This window comes from Arabidopsis thaliana, chromosome 3, assembly GCF_000001735.4.
Source record: "Arabidopsis thaliana chromosome 3, partial sequence".
Lineage (NCBI taxonomy): Eukaryota > Viridiplantae > Streptophyta > Magnoliopsida > Brassicales > Brassicaceae > Arabidopsis > Arabidopsis thaliana.
In genome coordinates this window covers 5,770,734-5,791,494 of record NC_003074.8, presented here as the reverse complement: position 1 = coordinate 5,791,494, position 20,761 = coordinate 5,770,734, and the positions used below count along the sequence as shown (strand labels likewise).

At 37.3% G+C, this 20,761-nt stretch overlaps 7 protein-coding genes and 1 non-coding gene across 13 annotated transcripts; 4 read left to right on the top strand and 4 right to left on the bottom strand.

The window, feature by feature from the left end:
• Nucleotides 1-958: 958 nt before the first annotated feature.
• Nucleotides 959-5,197, top strand: LPD1 (lipoamide dehydrogenase 1). Of its 2 annotated transcripts, NM_001084696.1 has the most exons (16): nt 970-1,435; nt 1,525-1,671; nt 1,812-1,946; nt 2,064-2,169; nt 2,255-2,379; nt 2,626-2,751; nt 2,850-2,930; nt 3,306-3,368; nt 3,472-3,546; nt 3,627-3,705; nt 3,808-3,908; nt 4,014-4,127; nt 4,205-4,318; nt 4,488-4,559; nt 4,684-4,710; nt 4,805-5,110. In NM_001084696.1, the coding sequence occupies exons 1-16, from the start codon at nt 1,112-1,114 to the stop codon at nt 4,985-4,987; spliced, it is 1,872 nt and encodes a 623-aa protein (NP_001078165.1). In that variant the 5' UTR covers nt 970-1,111; the 3' UTR covers nt 4,988-5,110. The 2 variants fall into 2 exon arrangements, with proteins under 2 accessions (NP_566562.1, NP_001078165.1); NM_112571.3 differs by having other exon boundaries at nt 959-1,435; nt 4,684-5,197.
• AT3G16940 (calmodulin-binding transcription activator) lies at nt 5,185-10,077 on the bottom strand. 3 transcript variants are annotated; one of them, NM_112570.4, is made up of 10 exons: nt 9,473-10,077; nt 8,799-8,924; nt 8,588-8,703; nt 8,407-8,495; nt 8,236-8,281; nt 7,862-8,057; nt 7,450-7,775; nt 6,117-7,367; nt 5,642-5,935; nt 5,186-5,539 (listed from the first exon to the last, which is right to left on the bottom strand). In NM_112570.4, exons 1-10 carry the CDS (start codon nt 9,534-9,536, stop codon nt 5,510-5,512), a joined length of 2,538 nt encoding a protein of 845 aa, NP_188319.2. In that variant the 5' UTR covers nt 9,537-10,077; the 3' UTR covers nt 5,186-5,509. The 3 variants fall into 3 exon arrangements, with proteins under 3 accessions (NP_001327322.1, NP_188319.2, NP_001327323.1); NM_001338269.1 differs by lacking the exon at nt 9,473-10,077 and adding an exon at nt 9,141-9,414; NM_001338268.1 differs by having other exon boundaries at nt 5,185-5,539; nt 5,642-7,367; nt 9,473-9,763.
• Nucleotides 10,078-10,900: 823 nt separating this feature from the next.
• On the bottom strand, nt 10,901-11,448 carry AT3G03395. 2 transcript variants are annotated; one of them, NR_143896.1, is made up of 2 exons: nt 11,364-11,448; nt 10,901-11,300 (listed from the first exon to the last, which is right to left on the bottom strand). It is a non-coding gene; the product is annotated as an uncharacterized misc_RNA (transcript). The 2 variants fall into 2 exon arrangements; NR_143897.1 differs by lacking the exon at nt 11,364-11,448 and having other exon boundaries at nt 10,901-11,334.
• A 683-nt stretch (nt 11,449-12,131) lies between these two features.
• On the bottom strand, nt 12,132-12,619 carry AT3G16930 (uncharacterized protein; the record flags this gene model as incomplete). The annotated part of the gene is made up of 2 exons (NM_112569.1): nt 12,132-12,170; nt 12,449-12,619. 2 exons carry the CDS (start codon nt 12,617-12,619, stop codon nt 12,132-12,134), a joined length of 210 nt encoding a protein of 69 aa, NP_188318.1.
• Nucleotides 12,620-13,442: 823 nt separating this feature from the next.
• Nucleotides 13,443-15,231, top strand: CTL2 (chitinase-like protein; the record flags this gene model as incomplete). 2 transcript variants are annotated; one of them, NM_112568.5, is made up of 3 exons in its annotated part: nt 13,443-14,065; nt 14,159-14,318; nt 14,403-15,231. In NM_112568.5, the coding sequence occupies 3 exons, from the start codon at nt 13,582-13,584 to the stop codon at nt 14,830-14,832; spliced, it is 1,074 nt and encodes a 357-aa protein (NP_188317.3). The 2 variants fall into 2 exon arrangements, with proteins under 2 accessions (NP_188317.3, NP_001319573.1); NM_001338267.1 differs by having other exon boundaries at nt 13,654-14,065; nt 14,403-14,832.
• Nucleotides 15,232-15,653: 422 nt separating this feature from the next.
• AAE7 (acyl-activating enzyme 7) lies at nt 15,654-18,752 on the top strand. Its single transcript, NM_112567.4, has 3 exons — nt 15,654-16,305; nt 16,694-17,284; nt 17,368-18,752. The coding sequence occupies exons 1-3, from the start codon at nt 16,084-16,086 to the stop codon at nt 18,262-18,264; spliced, it is 1,710 nt and encodes a 569-aa protein (NP_188316.1). The 5' UTR covers nt 15,654-16,083; the 3' UTR covers nt 18,265-18,752.
• Nucleotides 18,424-19,415, bottom strand: AT3G16900 (LURP-one-like protein (DUF567)). Its single transcript, NM_112566.2, has 3 exons — nt 19,171-19,415; nt 18,833-19,057; nt 18,424-18,759 (listed from the first exon to the last, which is right to left on the bottom strand). Exons 1-3 carry the CDS (start codon nt 19,387-19,389, stop codon nt 18,646-18,648), a joined length of 558 nt encoding a protein of 185 aa, NP_188315.1. The 5' UTR covers nt 19,390-19,415; the 3' UTR covers nt 18,424-18,645.
• Nucleotides 19,416-19,950: 535 nt separating this feature from the next.
• AT3G16895 (Cysteine-rich protein) lies at nt 19,951-20,627 on the top strand. Its single transcript, NM_202596.1, has 2 exons — nt 19,951-20,063; nt 20,307-20,627. The coding sequence occupies exons 1-2, from the start codon at nt 19,979-19,981 to the stop codon at nt 20,471-20,473; spliced, it is 252 nt and encodes an 83-aa protein (NP_974325.1). The 5' UTR covers nt 19,951-19,978; the 3' UTR covers nt 20,474-20,627.
• The last annotated feature ends 134 nt before the right edge of the window (nt 20,628-20,761 follow it).

Below are 20,761 nucleotides of genomic sequence, written 5' to 3'. Positions count from 1 at the left end.
GATGAGTTGCTAGCACCAAAAGATATTGCGCGGCGCTGGCTTCAACAAAATCTGATCTACGTTTCACTAGACCAACAACTAAAATAGGGTGGTCGTCCTCGCTTTTGTGCTCCAGAATTCGTCCATTACTGGTTGGTGAATACAAAGCAAAAAATTACGAAAACGTACTTGAAGTTGTGAACTGTTTTATATAATTTACCTTTCTTCAAAACGCCATAGAAGCATAGAACGATCGTGTAACAACCATGCACGTCAAATCTCAGGGAAAAGTCCATGTAAGATTGTCCCTTCCTTATCATACATACATGTCCTTAACTAAAGAAGGTAATTTCCAATATGCGTCAACCTCGGCCCACGGCTGCACCAGGACAACATGAAAAATAAAATTAAAAACCATTAAGGAAAAAAGCAAGCAATTTGTTTCATGAATATTTATGCATAGATATAATTAATTACCTTGCTTGTTTTTCAGGTGATGGATTATATAAATTACCACGGCTATATTTTGTAAAGTCAAAGAATTCGTTGATTGGACGACGCTGCAGCGAGCCTTCTTGGCAGTAGTGGTTAATGAGTTCCCATGCGAGTTCCACATTCTTCATCGAAATCAACATCTTGCTGGCTACTTTTAATTCACTACTAGAACTGTCGAGCAAGTAATAACATAACCCTAATGAAACAAATTACACGATCTTATGAGCGTGAAGTGGCTACGAGGTATTTCATAAAGCATTTTAATTTTGAAAATCAACTTCACTATCCAAAAAGTTCCTAAAATCTAGAGAAACTAGTTTTTTAAGCGATTTGTTTTTAAGTTTGTTACAAAATCCAAAAATTAATTTAAATATATATTCACAGCCAAAAATGGGCTACGAGGTCTATTGACCCAATGGGCTTTTTAAGACTTAAACCAGGTTAGAAAAAATGAAAGAAAAGTCGTAAATGCCTCGTGTACAAAAAAAAGTGGTTAAACAAAACAAAACAAACAAACAAAGCGGGCTTTGAAAACTCCGCCTCCGTTTGTTGGCTATTTACACTCACTCTGTCTCCGCCGGTAGATTTGTCAGCTGCGTCTTCCTCGTTTTCTCTCTCTCTGTCTGTGTCTCTTAGAATGCAATCAGCTATGGCGCTTTCGTTCTCCCAGACGTCGTTTACAAGACCAAACCACGTGCTCGGATCATCTGGTTCTGTTTTCTCTACGCCCAGAAGTCTCCGGTTCTGCGGACTCCGGCGGGAAGCGTTTGGTTTCTCAACGTCGAATCAGTTGGCTATTCGCAGTAACCGAATCCAATTTCTAAGTAGGAAGTCATTCCAAGTCTCCGCTTCTGCTTCAAGTAATGGTAATGGCGCTCCACCGAAATCTTTCGATTACGATTTGATCATCATCGGAGCTGGAGTTGGTGGCCACGGAGCTGCTTTGCACGCCGTTGAAAAGGTTTGAAGTTTCTTATATAACCTGATTTGATGAAAGTAAAAGATTTGCTCTGCTTATTATGGAAACATTGGTGATTTTGTTTGTGTTAGGGACTTAAAACAGCCATTATTGAAGGAGATGTTGTTGGAGGGACTTGTGTTAACAGAGGATGTGTGCCTTCTAAAGCTCTTCTTGCTGTTAGTGGTCGAATGCGGGAACTTCAGAACGAACATCACATGAAGTCCTTTGGTCTCCAGGTAAATATCAACTCATGTTCTCTGTTTAAAGTTGCAAGCTTTGTCTTTGGTGTGAAATGGTTGTAGAAGATCGAGCTAGTTCAGGAATTACTCATTACCTTTCACTATCTTATGGTTTTTGGTTTTCCTTTGGGAAACAGGTTTCAGCTGCTGGATATGATCGTCAGGGTGTGGCAGATCATGCTAATAATCTGGCTACCAAAATACGAAACAATCTGACCAATTCAATGAAGGCAATTGGTGTTGACATATTGACTGGATTTGGCAGTGTTCTGGTCAGTACTCAGTAGTACGTTCTATTCTTTCACGTTTACTAACTGTAGACAGGAACATGATACAAACTTTTCTTAAACGATGATCCTAACTCATATCAATATTTTGTATTTCTGCAGGGTCCACAAAAGGTTAAATATGGGAAGGACAATATTATTACTGCAAAAGATATAATCATTGCCACTGGATCTGTGCCGTTTGTCCCTAAAGGAATTGAAGTTGATGGTACGTTTCTTGTTTTGGACGTAGAGTTGTTAAGGGAGCATGCAGACTTGATTATTCCTTGAATGTTTACATTTTGGCGCTGCAGGAAAGACTGTGATCACCAGTGACCATGCTTTGAAATTAGAGTCTGTCCCTGAGTGGATTGCAATTGTAGGAAGTGGTTATATTGGTCTTGAGTTCAGTGATGTTTACACAGCTCTTGGAAGTGAGGTAACATGATGTTTCTGTACTAATGATATTACTTTAGTACGACTTTGTGATGTTGTGTCCTTGTACTTGAGATTGTAATAACTGCAATTAGCAATGTTCTCCAATTTTCTAGTTCTTTGTTTGGTCTCTTCCTGTATTGAGCTTGTTTTTGTGTAAATAGTAGAAAATAAGATTTTAAGGTACCAATCTGTTGGTTTTTCGATTTAAATTGTAGTTACTGATCGAAAACGGAAACCTTTTGTGCAGGTAACTTTTATAGAAGCACTGGATCAGCTAATGCCTGGATTTGATCCTGAGATCAGTAAGCTAGCTCAGAGGGTTTTGATAAATCCAAGAAAGATTGACTATCATACTGGAGTCTTTGCAAGCAAAGTGAGCCTGTTATATCATGCATTGCAAATACTGCTTCTCTTTCTCTATACAGTGTGTCCATGTATTCATCTGTTAAACTTAAATCTATTCTTATTCAGATTACTCCGGCAAGGGATGGGAAACCAGTTCTGATTGAGCTTATTGATGCCAAAACCAAGGAACCTAAGGATACTTTGGAGGTAACCAAATGGAATTTAAAAGATAACATGATCTGATGTCTCACAAAGAGAATATTTAACAGTTACTGGGTCCTTAACATGATCTGATGTCTCATGCCTGAATTGGGAAGATTTGTGCCGTTGGTAGTGGGTCCTTAGAAGTCTTGTTTTTCACTTTTTTGCTTTTCGCTGCAGTATTAACCACATTGTTACTCTTCCCACAGAAATGTAAGTATACACATTATGCATAGGTGGATTAGTAAAGCTTCTCATTTTCTGAATTTATTGTGGCCTTTCGTCTCAAGATAGAATATAAATAGTCATGTCTTTTGGTTTCTTTTCATTGTACCATGTGATTTTCTGCGCTGAAAGTGTAATTTTGTTTTCCTTCTCCAGGTAGATGCTGCTCTTATTGCTACTGGGAGAGCTCCATTCACCAATGGACTTGGCTTGGAAAATGTATGAAATGACACTAAATCCCACCTTTTAGTATTGTCATTTTGGTTACCAGAGAATGTTTAGTTGTCAGAAAATTAACCTTGAAGCTGTCATCTCAATGCAGGTCAATGTTGTGACGCAGAGAGGTTTCATACCAGTTGATGAGCGAATGCGTGTGATCGATGGAAAGGGGACTCTGGTCGGTTTTATTTGCATATACATACCTTTTCCTTGTCAGCAATTCTTTCTATATGCTAAATTCATTTCTACTTGTGATAGGTTCCGAACTTGTACTGCATTGGTGATGCCAATGGTAAATTGATGCTTGCACATGCAGCCAGTGCCCAAGGAATTTCTGGTAAATGGCTTATCAGTAGGAGGCTACTAACAATGCAATAATATTTTCCCTTTTTTCTTCTTGAGCCTTGTATTAAACTCTGAGCTCTTACTCTGTGGCTAGTGGTCGAGCAAGTCAGCGGCAGAGATCATGTGCTTAATCATCTTAGCATCCCAGCTGCTTGCTTTACTCATCCTGAAATCAGCATGGTGGGATTAACAGAGGTAGTTTTATATCCTAGTACTTGTGTACAGAAGAGGGTCAAAAAGAAGAATGCTATGAGCAAAATATGCTTACTGTAACTCCTTATGTTTTGACATTATTGCTAGCCTCAAGCAAAAGAAAAAGGCGAGAAGGAAGGATTTAAAGTTAGTGTTGTCAAGACAAGTTTCAAGGCTAACACAAAGGCCCTAGCTGAAAATGAAGGAGAAGGAATAGCTAAGGTGGGAGAAGCAAAAGTTGTTGATTTATTTATGTCTCATGAAAGAACATAGAGATCTCATTGCTTTTCATTATGCAGATGATATACCGACCTGACAATGGTGAAATCTTAGGAGTTCATATATTTGGACTGCATGCAGCTGACCTTATCCATGAAGCTTCTAATGCGATTGCTCTAGGAACGCGTATTCAGGTAGGATTTCATTGATTAGTGATTACTATTGAATCTAGCTCGTAGCCTTTGATATTGATAATATCCTACAGCGAAATCAAGTCATATACATAGTTCCTGCTGAAACTACTAAACGCATTATTTGTATCTGTTTCTTGATCCCCTGCATGTTTTAATGGTATCTCTGCAGGACATAAAATTGGCAGTTCATGCACATCCAACACTCTCTGAGGTCCTCGACGAACTGTTCAAAGCAGCCAAGGTAAAGCAAAACAGTCTCCTCATGCCATTGATCAGAGAGCCCCTTTATTCTTAACTGCAATCAATAGATTTAAGTCCTCTACTAAAAAGCAAAAGAATCTTACACTATAAGTTCAATTTTTCAGGTTGAAAGTCATGCTACGACAAGGACAGTAAGTGAAAAAGTGGTTGTATAATAAGAAACCAAAAACTTATTGGGGTGGGGAGAAACATCTTGAAGAAAGAAAATTTGTGATTGTACTTTAGGGAGATGCAAAGATAAAGCTAAACACGAACCAGGAAGATCGAAAAGGAAGAAGAAGAGGAGGAGATGATGAGAAACAACCTTCCGTAAGTAAAGACTTGAAAGATATATCTACAAGGCCTTCTTCTTTCTTTGAGAATATTTCTGTTGGAGTCTTGTCTCTGCTTTCACTTATATTTGTTTAATTGTTCCATGGTTTCAATTAGTGGAGATTGTGGTTTTGGTTATTGTATGTTTGTTTGATGTGAACGATTTTGGATGATTCTTCTCTTTTTACTAGTAAAATCACTTGTCTGTCCATTATTATCAATCAGATTCAGACGTGAAGTGACAGATGAACCTAGTTTTTTTTTTTGTCAAACAAACAAACAAGATGAACCTAGTTTAATGTACAAATGTTCATAAGATATTTCTCTGGTTACTTGCAATTTTATTCTACAAATATACAAGTCTAGATTACACCAAAGTCACATAGGAACCCAGTTACAGAAATAGACAAATAACTACAATACCTATTTGTTAATTCTGTCTCTCTTTTTCATACAACAGAGATTAGGTCTCGTTATGTATACTTTATTCTAAACCAGTTGCAGAAAGATCGAGAGTAGCCTTTCCCATTCACATAATTTACAGATCAATTACCATCCATGTTTAACAATCAACACCAAACTCTCTTTGACTCACCTCTCCATAGCCATTTTGATGTATCAAATATCTTCCAGGCAACCGTACTCCAACTGTGTCACACCATAACAAGACTCGTTAATTCAAGTATGAACTTATCTCCGGTTAGAGTTTTTTTTTCCAAAACTGAGATTCAAAAATGTCAGATGATTCACCTGAGCTTCTTCATGAGTGAGTTTCATCCTTCTGTAATCCTGTTGAGCCTTCTTAGACCTGAACATGGCTTGTACTCGCACTACAGATCTCTCGAGCCTCTCCTCTGCTTGTCTCTGGCTTGTCTTGTAGAAATCTTCCTGTGCCTCACCAGGAGAATCCTCCTCTGCTGCAACCTGGAGTCCTCTAAACCCTTTTCTCTTTTGTCTCCACCTCAAAACTGCCTTCTCCAATACTCCTACCGACCACAATATCTTCTTGTACTGCCTCCTTGCTTGTAATCCCCTGAAAGCAGCCTGCAAAATAGGAGGAAATACACTCATGTGTTGCAAAATTCAGACAGACGATATGATAAAGGTGTGAACTTTCAGTCTCCTATAGTTTGTGGAATTTAGACAAAAGTGATGATTATGAATAGCCAAGTTCAGAGCAAACTTATAATCTTGGCTGCTGAATCTTGTGTGGTTCACTTCATACCTGGATCCTAATTGCTTGGCGCCGCATGTTCAGATACTCTCTTCGTATTTTCCAAGTTTGGAACCTGCATTGAATCCGGTAAGCGGCTTCTATCTTCCTACGTGTATCATATTTCCGGAACGCATTCTGAATCTTCATCGCCGCGATTATGCTCTTGGCCTCTTCTTCTTTGTTAGCAAACTGAATCACGCTTGACCGTGCTGCCTTTAGCGCTTTTTCCCTAAACGCACCTTGAATCCGAGCCGCTGCTTCTGCAGCTGTTCTGTATGCTGCAAGAGCATCCTTGAGACTCTGCTCATCTTCCGGTAGAGTGCCTTGGTTCAACATCTCTGCCTTGCAAGCCTCCAGATCGCCAGTGATGTTTCCAGCAATTTTCATGTCTCTAAACTGAGCAACCAAACATTTCTCAGCAAGATAAGCAGCTAAACCGTCATATCCGTTTTGCTGTGCCAAATCAGCTGCCATGCATCCACCAAGATTATCCTTCGTCGAGTCTGTCACCAGGTTCGGTCTTGCCCCAGCAGAGAGAAGAGCAGCCACCATTTTCTCCCTTCCGTAGTATGCTGCCCAATGAAGAGCAGTCCACCCTTGTTTATCACGGAAATTCAACGATAAGCCTGACAATGAGAACAGCTGGACTGACCAAGTGTATCCAAGACTGGCACAGAGGTGGATCACGCCGAGGCCTTTAGAATCATAATCCAATGTGTTGCGACCTTCAAGCACTTTCTCCATAAGCCATTCCTTAAGCCTGTTCTTCAGAGAAAGCTCGAAGAGATGATCTTTCGCTTGATCAAACGATACCTTATTCCCCTGGATGGACTTGACTAGATAAGCCCAACTGTTTAAGAGATGATTTGTTTTGCTAGCGAGTTTTTTAGCATCTCGCAGGTTATGAGGTGAGATTTTGCTGGAGAGAACGTTGAGTTTGTTGGAAGACGTAAACAGAAGATGAGAAAGTCGAACTTGGAACTCAAACTCTTCCCATTTGGAATCTTGATTGTCTTCAGGGACGGTCTTATCAAGAACTGGGACTGCACGGTGTTCGAATCTGAAACATTGGCTGATTGGTTTGTGTCCATCTGCACTAAGATAGAGGTTTACCATACCAGGCGAGTGTGGAGGTATGATGCAACGGTAGACTCCAGCCTGGAGATATTCCGCAGGGACACAAAAGTCACCGCAAACGCAATAAAGGTTTGATCTTTCGAGATGTTGATAACTGTCATGCAAGAACCCAGTTACCAGAATCTGCAAAATCAGTATATGAGAAAGTTATGCTTTTCCATTTTGTAATCCAAACCAATTATTTTATTCATATGATAGCACATACCTTAGTTTTCTCGGAAGAATAGGCCCAAGCAGGTGAAACATCGGTTATGTTAAACACTTGCTCAGGTATGTTAGAGTGAGAATGAAATACAGCTTGAGGAGCTAATGGATCCTGCCTAGGCATAACCATGGGTTCAAAGGAAGGATCCTCCAGTGAGCCATTAGATTCGCTGATAAATGAATTCATCCACCTTCCAAAACTCTCTCGACTTTGTGGACCATCGTTAAGCAAAGCATCAAGAGATCCATCAGCCACTGTCGCATTCCCATGCTCTGCAGTGCCATTTGCAGCATTTTGGAGCGGTTCTGTGAAATATGAAAGATTATCTGATCACAGATAAAAAGAAAGATTTATTTTCAACATCATCCCATAGTTTCTTTAACTACACCAACTGATATTGTCAATTCCTAACCTACGGTTGGTGCAGATTGGTTATTAAGATCGGTTGGTACTAGCAGCTCATCCCAATCAAGCGTATTGATATCATGAAGGCTAATATCATGATTTCTAACAACTGTATCAATATCTTCAGCTGCCACGCGATTAGGGAATGTTTGTTCCGAGACGGAGATTGGACTAGAGATTGAGTCCCCCGATGTTGTAGCTGCCTGAAAATATCAGTTTAACCCACCATAAAGCCTATCAATCGGAGACCATTACTACTCTATAGAGAAAGAGAGCATCCAAACATGGAAAGCAAAGAAATCAATCACCCTGATCCATTCATAACTTTCTAACATCAGAAACACAAGTAAGAATTGAGAACATGTAGAAAGGAAAACAAACCTCCTGTGTATCACGGTAATGTACAAGGACGATGTTCTCTCGAGCCCTGACATAAAAGAAGAGATGGTTTACTTACATAACCCTCAGAAGAAACATAGAAGAAAGAGGCCTCTAGTCAAGTTTTCAAAGAACATAAAGTAGACAAGTCAGTGATCTTTGCTTACTACATACTTATCCAGTAACCAATAACATCTTCGAACAAAGGTAGTGTTATCTTCACCATGCGCATAGTATACATGAATCCTTTCCTCGTTACCAACCTTACATCATTCAGAGGACATAAATTAGCTGACCAAAAAAAACAAAACTCATGATGTAACCTTTAAAGATAAAACCTACAAAAAGAACTCACTTTCAGGTGTTCATGAGCCTCTTTGACTGTCCTTCCATCCTTTTTCTTTTTCCAGTTATGACCATCCTTTCTGAAGTTCCTCAACATCTTACGGTCGAATAATATAATTCTGCCACCTTCAAAATAACGGAAACATAAGATTACATGGAAACTTGAAGAAACATCATAAAACACCGAGTGGCTATTGTTAGGTGTAGAACATAATGATTACTATTGGGTAAGTTCACTGGCTTGACATTGATAGTGAAGTATTTCGGGTTATAGAGGATTGCATGGATCTCGTTTGGCCGTAGCCACCTGCTTTTTGCTTCCTCCAACATTGTCTGTACATCAAGATCTGCAAAACACACAACCAGAAAATATATCAAGAAACATCAGACAAAGATGAACATATACACACTCAAAGCAGAGTTTAGTACAAATTTAATATATCCATCAATCATCATATACAAATATGTTTCTAGCTTTGTTCTTAAAAATTACAACATCAGTAAACTTATTCAGACGTAACACATAATTTCACACTTGCTTCAAAAAAAACCTCGAATTTTACCAAATTCAAACTCGACAGATACCAAAAGTCGTTAGCTTCCCACACTAAACCTTCTGAATCATATACTAAATCCACATATAAACCTCAATTTCACAGTAACTGCAAATTCAGCTTCAATGGCACAGCAAAGGAACAAAAACGGCCACGTCACAATACAAAGTGTAATAAACTCCAAACCCGAGTTTTTATATATTTAAAAAAACGCTCAACTACTACAGCTTCAGCAAACAACAAACAAGACACTGAAAGAAACAAACGAACCAGCGAATCAAAAACAATAATAATAATTAAAAAAAAAAAAATAAATCCAGAAATCTAGAGCTAGGTCTTACCTTGTAAGGTATGGAATCCATGAATCTCCGAGCCGATTAGTCTGCCTAAACCGTCGCCGTCCATCGTGATTTCACACTCGTTTTTCCAAGCTTTGACCAAAAAGCAGACGAAGAACACTAAGAAACTGAATAACAAAGTCAAAAGTTATGATTTTTATCTGCTCAAATAGATATCGTTCTGAGAGAAACAATGAAATCGAGCTTCGATGGTCTCTGAAACGATGAGAGTGATTAAAAAGAAACGGAATGTTCCGTTAATTTTTTTTAGAGGATTTATTGAGAGTTTCTTTTGGAAAAGTTGAATTTTCAACGATGATATACTTTTATGAATTTGCAGTTTTGCTCCCCTACCTACTTTTATTCTCCAAAACTACCTTAATCTTTCTAATTTATCAAATTGGACCTATGAATAACATGTACCATTCATGAATCTTCATTCATAAGGCTTTCTGGTTTGTGTGTTTTAATTGATTGTTTAAGATTAGTGTTCTAGTAACAAAAGATCTAAATCAATAATCGAACTAAGCGTTAAACCTAAACCACTAATAAACCTTATTTAATATCATGAATTAACTATATCTTTGACTATGGCATGCCTAAATATAGGTATAATAACAATTGGTACTTAAGAAAAAAACATTTTAAGAAACATAAAGAAGCGAGTGGCAAAGTTGTGACCAAAAAAAAAGAAAAACGAGTGGCAAAGTAAGCAACTCCAAAATGTAAACATGTTACCAGAAAAGTGGTTGATAAAGGGGGAAAGTAAAGAGCGTCCAGACCAGAGCTTTTAAGCGATCATTCATTATCCGCGGCGGGTGTACGAACAGACGTGGACTGTTACATACGTGGCTTCATAATTATGGTTCATCATTTATTCTGGGGTCCTATTCTCTTTTTTCGTCTCACCTCTATTTATTAGTTATTACTTATTAGTACTATCTTCTTCTTTTCTTTATGGGAGAAAAAAAAACAGTCTCACTACTTTATTAAATTTGACAATTAGTATGTGATATCTCTCAGGACTCAGGAGGAAACTAATGAAATGAAAAGACCGGTCTCCTATATCGGTCGGACCAAATAGACAATGCACCAACCAATCTAATTAGGTTAGACAACCACTAGCACAAAGAGTTAATAATTTTACATATTTTAAATGTAGTTTTTATTTCAGTTTTGAAATCAAATAAAACTTCTACCATACACCTAACTCTAAATAAATATTTCCAACATTCAAATATGTAAGAAAATTTTGCATGTAACGTAAGATATAGATTGATCATAATGACATTAATATAATAGTGAAGAACTTCCTCTTCTTTTTTAAAAAAATAAACAAGTAAGAACACCAAGCCGAAACTTAGATATAGGAGAGTCGAGTCCCATGTAAGATGAGCAACGGTCACATGTCGCGGGTTAAGCTGCTAGCTCATGCTTCCGATAAAAAAAAAAGAATCCCCAATAAAAATGTGTCCCAAGTTCAGGAATATTGTTCGACTTCTTGGGGCTGTAATAATCGGGGTGACTTCCTCTTACTACTATTTCGTAAGTGGTTGGAAATCATTTTTGGACAGTGAAATTTCTATGTTACACATGTAAGCGGATTTCCAAAACACTGTCATGAAAATAGTCGGATCCTATTTGCATTTTCGTGTGCAGGCCAAAAGTATTCATGCTCATGATCTCGCCGTCCCACTCCACTTTCATTGCATAATCAGTTTGAATAGTGAAAAAAACGGTTGGATAATATATGGTCTGCTAGAGGACGCAATGTTCAAGGACGACAATACGATACCCATCCACCAACTCTCGAGCTTTTGATCCTTCATTTCTGTATATTTATTTATTAGGAAACATTTATACAATAAAACAAAAATAATACAAATAATCTAACCTTCTACATCTTAATGGTGAGATCGACTTGGGTGCCTCCGGAAGTAGATGTATTTGATTAGTGAGATATGGTAATATGATGTTCTATATGTAGTTGCAAAAGATAAATATATGACATTAAAAGATAATAACAGTTTTTTAAAAACAATTGACCAAAAATAAATACTAAGCAAAACATAAGCAAAACATAAGCCAAATATACGCAAAAAATCTACTTGATCTTATTTCTTGATGTGGTCGATCATATCTCTATCCGGGCTCTAATAAATTTTAGAGAAAACAATAGGTCAACATACTTAAACTGTATTTATAAATTTGCAAATACAAACAAAAAGGGAAAGAATGTATGAATGACTGTGGACAGTGTGCTTCTCGTTCTCGTAAAGACACTCTCAAATGTTGTTGCCAAAAGTAATATAGACTCATGCATTTATTTTCTCTAAGCTCGTGGACTTGATTTGTCTCTTATGTTTATAAAAATAAAATAAAAAAAAAAAAAAAAAAAAAAAAAAAAAAAACTATTTATTATCATAAGTGGTTTTCTCCTTGAAATCGAGTATATTATAAAACATATTCTTAAATTCTTAATCAAACATAAATAGCATAATAATGATGGACTTCCTCCTATGTTTATAACCTTACTAGCCAAAATTCATTATTATTATTATGAGATATTTTGAATACGAAGATGAAGATGAAGATGGAGAGATCGAACTACTAAAGCCCGCCTCGATGCTATTGATATTACTGTCGTTGTATGAACCTGAGACTAGCCAGAGTTGACCCAAGCTGAACTCGTTAAATACTTCTACATTTGGCTGCCACACATTCATTGTCGCATGATATCCAAAAACAATCGAATGATTTGTTGCTTAAGCCCAACAAAATGAGAAGTCCAACCAAAGATGGAACAAATAATCCTATGGGAAAATATTTGGGCGTGTTCAAAAATCATTCTTAAACCTATATTTCCATATGCATCGACATTCATGGTCAGATTTATGTTTGGTTCACATTAGATGAATAGATTTATTGTTAAACTGCCTTAATGGCAAATATTTAGTTAAAACACAAACAAATACGTACCTCGTGTCCACCGGTGACTCTATCCCCGGCGTTAGAAGTGATGATAGTCTCGTTCCCAAGGGAAATCAGCCTTCGAATTGGAATTGATCCCTCCGGACATTTTGTGCCGTTCGTGTGCCAGACTTGCCATCCATATAATGCATCTTCTTCTTTTTTTCCCGCAGATGGCATGTCCGTTGGTCTTTCCTGTATCATTTATTTACAAAAGAAAAATAAATTAAACATTTATTAAGTTCCCCCCGTAAAAAAAAAATATATATATATATATATATATAACACATGCATCATAATTGGTATGTCCGTAGGTGTTTCCTTATCATAACTGAACCATTGGTAAACTATCGGTTCCGTTAAAGCATAAGACTAGAAAAGGCTCGGTGCGACTCGCTACCACGTTTCTAAAGATTTTATTTAGCAAATTAACCCCAATATATATTTTGCTATGAGGGTCTAAACAAACTGGTATATGAGCCATTTACTTACCACTTATTAGTTCCAAGTATTTATTTTTTGGGTTAATTAATGTTTAAATTATTGGTTGACAAAAAATATAAAAATAATGGTTAAGTTATTGAAATGACTTGAGCAATCTGATGCAACTGCGGATAACATGAACTCATTCGAAGTGACGTCCCAAATATTTGATTCTTTGTTTTTATTCCTTTTTGTCAAGGTCAAGATTGGCCAAACATTTTCAATATCTAAATATATTGACATTCATAGCCTGGAAAAGAAAAAATATATGGTTAAATTAGTTCCAAAGTATTCTAGCAGCAACAAAACCGCTCCAATAAACGATTTCCAATTTCTATCTCAAACTTGTTTCCCAATCATTAGTTATAATCCGTCCCCTAAACCAAAAAAAAATCTAATTGTAAAGGTGTTGCAATAGATTAACCATTTTTATTTTATTTTGGTAAAATAGATTAACCATTTTGTTAGAAAAATGAAGTTTAAAACATTTACAGTTCTACGTGTACATGCTTCGACCAATTTTCTTAACATGTAACTTCCACTCTAAGAAACTTCAAAACCAAGCAAAAAAAAACTCACGAAAAGCAACTCTTCTCCTACCACCAAATTCCGAAAACTTAATTCCTCCTAAAACGAACACGACACTACTCTATACATATATGTTTGTATATAAAGTTATACATACAATGGTCACATTGATAGACGAAGAAAAAGACAAAAAAAAATCAACCATGGTTTCGAAACCGCTATTCTCCCTATTGCTTCTCACGGTTGCATTGGTTGTGTTTCAAACCGGAACCCTTGTCAACGCTGAAGATTCCGAGCCTTCGAGTTCAACGAGAAAGCCTCTGGTGAAGATTGTGAAAGGTAAAAAATTATGCGACAAAGGATGGGAATGCAAAGGATGGTCCGAGTATTGTTGCAACCATACAATCTCCGATTTTTTTGAGACATATCAATTCGAGAATCTATTCTCTAAGCGTAACAGTCCAGTGGCTCACGCCGTCGGCTTTTGGGATTACCGATCATTCATTACTGCGGCTGCCGAGTACCAGCCTCTTGGTTTCGGTACTGCTGGTGAGAAACTTCAAGGGATGAAGGAAGTCGCTGCGTTTCTTGGCCACGTTGGGAGCAAAACCTCATGTAAGTTTAATTTTAGAGCGATCCAAACCGGTTTATTTATTATTAACCGGGAATTGAAATCACTAATAACCGTTACGATTATTCGGTTTAAAGGCGGGTACGGGGTTGCAACAGGCGGACCATTAGCTTGGGGATTGTGTTACAACAAGGAGATGAGTCCTGATCAGCTTTATTGCGATGATTACTACAAATTGACATATCCTTGTACTCCTGGTGTCTCGTACCACGGTCGAGGAGCTTTACCGGTTTACTGGTACGTTGTTTAGATTAAACAGTTCCGGTTAATTCTAATTTAAAGTTTCTCGGTTTAAATTTCATTATCATTGGTCTGGTTTAGGAATTACAATTATGGTCAAACCGGGGAGGCTTTGAAAGTGGATCTACTGAGTCATCCAGAGTATCTCGAGAACAATGCTACGTTAGCGTTTCAAGCGGCGATTTGGCGGTGGATGACGCCACCGAAGAAGCATTTACCGTCGGCGCACGATGTTTTCGTCGGAAAATGGAAGCCAACAAAGAATGACACTGCTGCAAAACGAACTCCGGGGTTTGGAGCCACCATAAACGTTCTTTACGGCGATCAAATCTGCAACAGCGGATTCGATAACGATGAGATGAACAACATTGTTTCTCATTATTTGTATTATCTTGATCTGATAGGTGTTGGACGAGAAGAAGCTGGTCCTCACGAGAAGCTGTCATGCGCAGATCAAGAACCTTTTTCTTCTTCCTCCTCTGCTCCTCCGAGTTCTGGTTCCTCTTCTTGAGTGAAAGTTTTATAACCTCTGGTTCGGTGACTTTTGAAAAAGAAAGTTGACTTTGGTGTATATGTGTTTTGCATGGGCTTGGTTTTAATATTTTGTAAAAATATACGTACGAACGATTGCAATATTTTCCACACCATTTTCTTTTCAAAAAATATAAATATATATTGCATGCACACCAAGAAGACAAAGATCTAAAAGATTTTGAGATTGTTGTCTTGCAATTTTTTATGGTCTATGTTTATGATTGTTATCGTCTATTTATCTCTAGTTTAGTCATCGTTTGGTTGTCTTAATTACTTCGTATAATTGTTTTTATGTTGGTTGTAATTTCTTCTAGTTTGGATGTAATCCTTCCTCTTTTGATAGAATTTGAGTTAATGAGATTATCGGTTTGATAAAAAAAAAACACAAACAAGCTAATACTGTGAATAGCTACTTCCAGGCTCCAGCAACTGGCCGGCCAAAGGAATGTGACTACCATTCGAAGCAATTAAGTTAGGTCGATAAGATAGAAGTATAGAAACGCCATGTAAATGGATTCAAGAAATAACAGTAGTTTGGTCTACGTACGTCATTCTTTCTTTATTTTATTTTAAGTAGCTTTCTCACGAACGGTCAGATCTAGTCAGGTCAAATCTAGTAGAGATCTTAAGTGATTTTAATAATGTGATTGGGATAAGGTTATAGAAAAAATGTTTTCTTGGTGTGTAGTGCCAAAATTGGCAAGAAATTCTTTAATTATCAATGACGTGTAAAACATGATACTGTTGCCATTGTTATTCTTCAATGGCTAACAATATTATCAAGAATAACGTGATTCTGTTGCCATTGTTTTCCTATAATGGCCAACAAAATTTATTTCAAAACAAAATGAACTACTCTTTATTCTTCTTTGGGTATGTTGAAATAATCGAATAGAAAATGACAAAATGTAATCTTTCCCATTTAGTCGAACAATATTGTAGATTTGTAGTAACAGTCAGAGCATGATCCTCAAATTGCATCGACGACCTCACAAAAATGTTCGGTTCAAATTAATTTGAGATAATTTCCGGTCCGCTAACCGGAAAAACCAGAAGACGCCACGTGTCGATTACACCTCACCCAAAACGGCGATACACACACACTCCATATAAGCTTTCCTCCAACCTTTACGACTTCAACAACGTGTTTGTGACTTTGTGATTGGATTCTCCACTCACTGCTCCAGATTTGAATAAACACAACCTAAACAAATCGAGAGAGTCAGATATGGCGGCAACGAAGTGGCGTGACATCGATGATCTTCCCAAGATTCCGGCCAACTACACGGCGTTGACTCCGCTTTGGTTCCTTGATAGGGCTGCCGTGGTTCATCCGACCAGAAAATCTGTGATTCACGGATCGCGAGAGTACACGTGGCGCCAGACTTATGACCGGTGTCGCCGACTCGCCTCCGCTCTCGCCGATCGATCAATCGGTCCCGGTTCAACGGTATTCGCTTTTTCTCTTCCTAATCTTTCATTTATCTTCCAAATTATCATTTCGACTCTAGCTAAAATGTTCATTTCCAAAATTTTGAACAATCACTTACCAGAGATTTTGGAATTGCTTATAGATTTTTCGTAATCAACCACTTACCAGAGATTATAATCGATTTCATAAAGAATCTGTTTTAGGGAATCATCATGATTATGTATTAATCACATATTAACCATAATGTTTCTGAAACTAATTGCTCTCGCATGATTCTTGTTGATCGATGCACTGGTGATGTTGATGTTTGTTGACTTTTTTTAATTAACAATGTTTTGGTTTGGTTGTTTGGTCTTCTTGCAATCTGAGTAATTTCACTAGACCAGAAATGTTATTATTGTTTCAGGTGGCTATTATTGCACCTAACATCCCAGCAATGTACGAAGCTCATTTCGGAGTACCAATGTGTGGAGCTGTTCTGAATTGTGTCAACATCCGTCTCAATGCCCCAACAGTCGCTTTTCTTCTTAGTCACTCGCAGAGCTCTGTTATAATGGTGGATCAGGAGTTCTTTACTCTGGCTGAGGATTCTTTGAGACTTATGGAGGAGAAAGCTGGAAGTAGCTTCAAACGCCCGCTTTTAATCGTCATTGGTGATCACACCTGTGCTCCTGAGTCACTTAACCGGGCTTTGTCGAAGGGAGCTATAGAATATGAGGATTTTCTTGCAACCGGAGATCCAAATTATCCGTGGCAGCCACCAGCTGATGAGTGGCAGAGCATCGCTCTTGGTTATACCTCGGGAACAACTGCTAGTCCGAAAGGAGTGGTGCTTCATCATCGAGGTGCGTATATAATGGCTTTGAGCAATCCTCTCATTTGGGGGATGCAAGATGGTGCTGTTTACTTGTGGACTCTCCCTATGTTTCATTGCAACGGTTGGTGTTTCCCTTGGTCCCTTGCTGTGCTCTCTGGTACAAGCATCTGTCTCCGTCAGGTAGTACTTGAGAGAGTTACTTTTCACTTAAGAAAAGAAGTTCACATAAATCAGAAGAAGAGCTGATTAAATTTTGGTTTCAGGTTACGGCGAAGGAAGTGTATTCAATGATAGCCAAATACAAGGTAACTCATTTCTGTGCAGCTCCTGTGGTCCTCAACGCTATTGTCAATGCTCCTAAAGAAGACACTATCCTTCCTCTTCCCCATACAGTCCATGTCATGACAGCAGGAGCTGCTCCTCCACCTTCTGTTCTCTTCTCCATGAACCAGAAGGGCTTCCGAGTCGCTCACACCTATGGGCTTTCCGAGACTTATGGTCCTTCCACCGTATGCGCTTGGAAACCCGAGTGGGATTCCCTCCCTCCTGAGACGCAGGCCAAGCTCAATGCTCGCCAAGGTGTCCGCTATACTGGCATGGAGCAGCTTGATGTCATTGACACTCAGACCGGAAAACCTGTTCCTGCAGATGGAAAAACCGCAGGAGAAATTGTTTTCCGAGGGAATATGGTGATGAAAGGCTATCTAAAGAATCCGGAAGCGAACAAAGAGACATTTGCTGGTGGGTGGTTCCACTCGGGGGATATTGCAGTGAAACACCCAGACAACTATATCGAGATCAAGGACAGGTCAAAGGACGTTATAATCTCTGGGGGCGAGAATATCAGCAGTGTCGAAGTCGAAAACGTAGTGTACCATCACCCCGCGGTTCTTGAAGCCTCTGTTGTGGCCAGGCCAGACGAGCGGTGGCAAGAATCTCCGTGTGCGTTTGTGACACTTAAGAGCGATTACGAGAAGCATGACCAGAATAAGTTGGCTCAGGATATAATGAAATTCTGCCGGGAGAAGCTTCCGGCATATTGGGTCCCAAAGTCAGTGGTGTTTGGGCCGTTACCAAAGACAGCAACTGGAAAAATTCAGAAGCATATTCTGAGGACCAAGGCCAAAGAGATGGGACCAGTACCAAGAAGCAGGTTATAGGAAGTGATAAAGCTTTAAGAACAACATTTTGAAAATAATGTGTTGTATGTTTTTGCGGAACTTTGCCTTGTGTGTAAACTTTCAAATGATAACAGAAAATATTCTCTTTATTTTCAACGCTTTCATTGTGTTTATAAATCGTTTACTCTTGATTAATAACAGCGATAAAGATTGACATACTAATAGCAATGGTATAAACAACCATACTTAATTAAGTCCACAGAAAGATTTACACACTCTTGCAACAGCTTTTCTCACATTAAGCAACTCAAAACAATGGTGCTTTCACGTAACAAACATTGGCAAAACACACATGAGTCATACACATACAATAAACAAGGTATAAAAAGTCAACACTTGCCTTCAAGGCTCAAACTATTATCAGATCCCAGTCCCCATATTAATGAGGTCAAATATAAAGATAAGTGTAACAATAAAAGCATAGTCGACATTAGGATAAATTGTAGCCACTAATCTCTCATGTCCTTCATATACCTGTATAATATATGTGTAAGTAATCTATTCGAGTTATTTTTATCGCATTACTTATTTATTTGTTTGTTTATACCTGAGCGATGATTTTGGTAGAGTCTGCGACATAGATAGTACATGCACGTTTCATAAACCGACCTTTAATTGTGAAATCACAAGACGATTCTCTGGTCTGGTTATGTTTCAAGAATACTTCAACTCTTGTCTTCAATTGAACAGTCGAAGATCTTTTAACCGTGAAGATCTTATCATCTAAATCACTTCCTCTATACACTTGCCATCGATCGTGCTTACTTGTCACCTTTTTTACACATTCAAATCCAAGGCATAAACCAAGAAAATTCAACTCAGAAAAATCCGACCGATTAACTAAACAAAAATCAAGAGGTAATAACAAGTAACTATAATGAAAACCTTCATTTTCATGGTGACAATGGGAGAGTCATTAGGATCAACCAAGATTCTTTTGTTGTGGAGACCAAAGAGAGGCGTTTTGACTTTGAACACTTTGTTCCCGGTTGCGTCCTTCACTGTATCTCCGGTTATCGTTAGATCTAACGGCTGTGGACGAACAAACTCAGATCCTACGAGTGGTAGCATCGTGTTGCTGCTAGTGGGATCTTGTTTTGCCATTGTTGTTTGTTTCAAAGAAGATGATTAAAAAAAAAACAAGACATTTATCAACTTTCAACTTATTGATCTTTTTGGTCATCATGACTTTTTCCTAATTTATTATGAAACTAAAAAATATTTATTAACAAAAACAATAATGACTTTACAGATAATATTTAATTTTCCTTTCAATTTGTTTTGTCAATATCAATTTTGAAATCAGTTAAAATTTATAATATACCTAATTATAAAAAAAAAATTTCCAATATTGAATTATGAAATTAAAATCTCGCATTTAACTTGAGATATTGATTGAACATAATGACAACATATCCAACAAATTACCTTTGACCATATTCACAAGTGTCACACACTTTTTTCAATTTTTAAGTTCTCATTTAGGATTATTAATTGTAAATAATTATATATTCATAAATGTAAATGATTTTTTTTGCCAAAAATAAAAAACTTTGAGAAACAAAAATGGATCATCAATTAATTGTAATAAAACAAACTGAAGACCAAAAGTTATATATAAATAGTCAATCCTTAAGATCCTAAACAATAAAAACATTTGAATACCTCAAAAGAGTTCATAGAAAAATTTATTATGGGTAGTACGAAAACTTTGGTGACATGTTTCCTTGTAATAATACTTGCAGTTTCGTTGCCTAACAACAACGTTTTGGCTTCAGGTATTTTCAAAGTTTGGTTTAGCTATTTTGCAATTTAGTAGTGATCATTTCAAAGGCTATATATCTAAATATTTGGAATTCGTTATGATCACGTTTTTGTTTATATATATATTATACATGAATTCAAAAGTTTCGTTAAAAACTTTTATTTGGACATGTTATATAACTATTTTTTATTGGAATGATATAAAATTTACACATGTTGGTATTGATGATGTTTGATATATATGTGGACTTGTGTAGATGCAAGGATCGAAGGCTTCTCTTTTGACAACTGCAATATTAGGTGTTCCGAAGATTACTGGAATGATGAATGTAATAAGGACTGTCTTAGAGCTGGCTTTCAAAAAGGTGGACAGTGTGGTTCTCCTTGTATTCCATGTCCAGTGAAATGTTGTTGTCAAAAGTAATACAAACTTATAAATCCATTTTCTCTCAAAATTGATGATTCTAGCGTTGCCTTTATTTTCTCTAAGTTATTGGACTTGATTTGTATCTTATTCTTATAAATAAATGCAATGATATAAGAAAACTATATATATTGCAATAGTAATTTTTATAACATATTATTAATCATACATAAATAGCATAATAATGACTTCATCACAACTCTTTTTATTACATCTCTCATTAGCAATAACTTAATATTATCATAATATATTTTTGAAGATGAAGATGGAAATATTTAGTCAATGCTA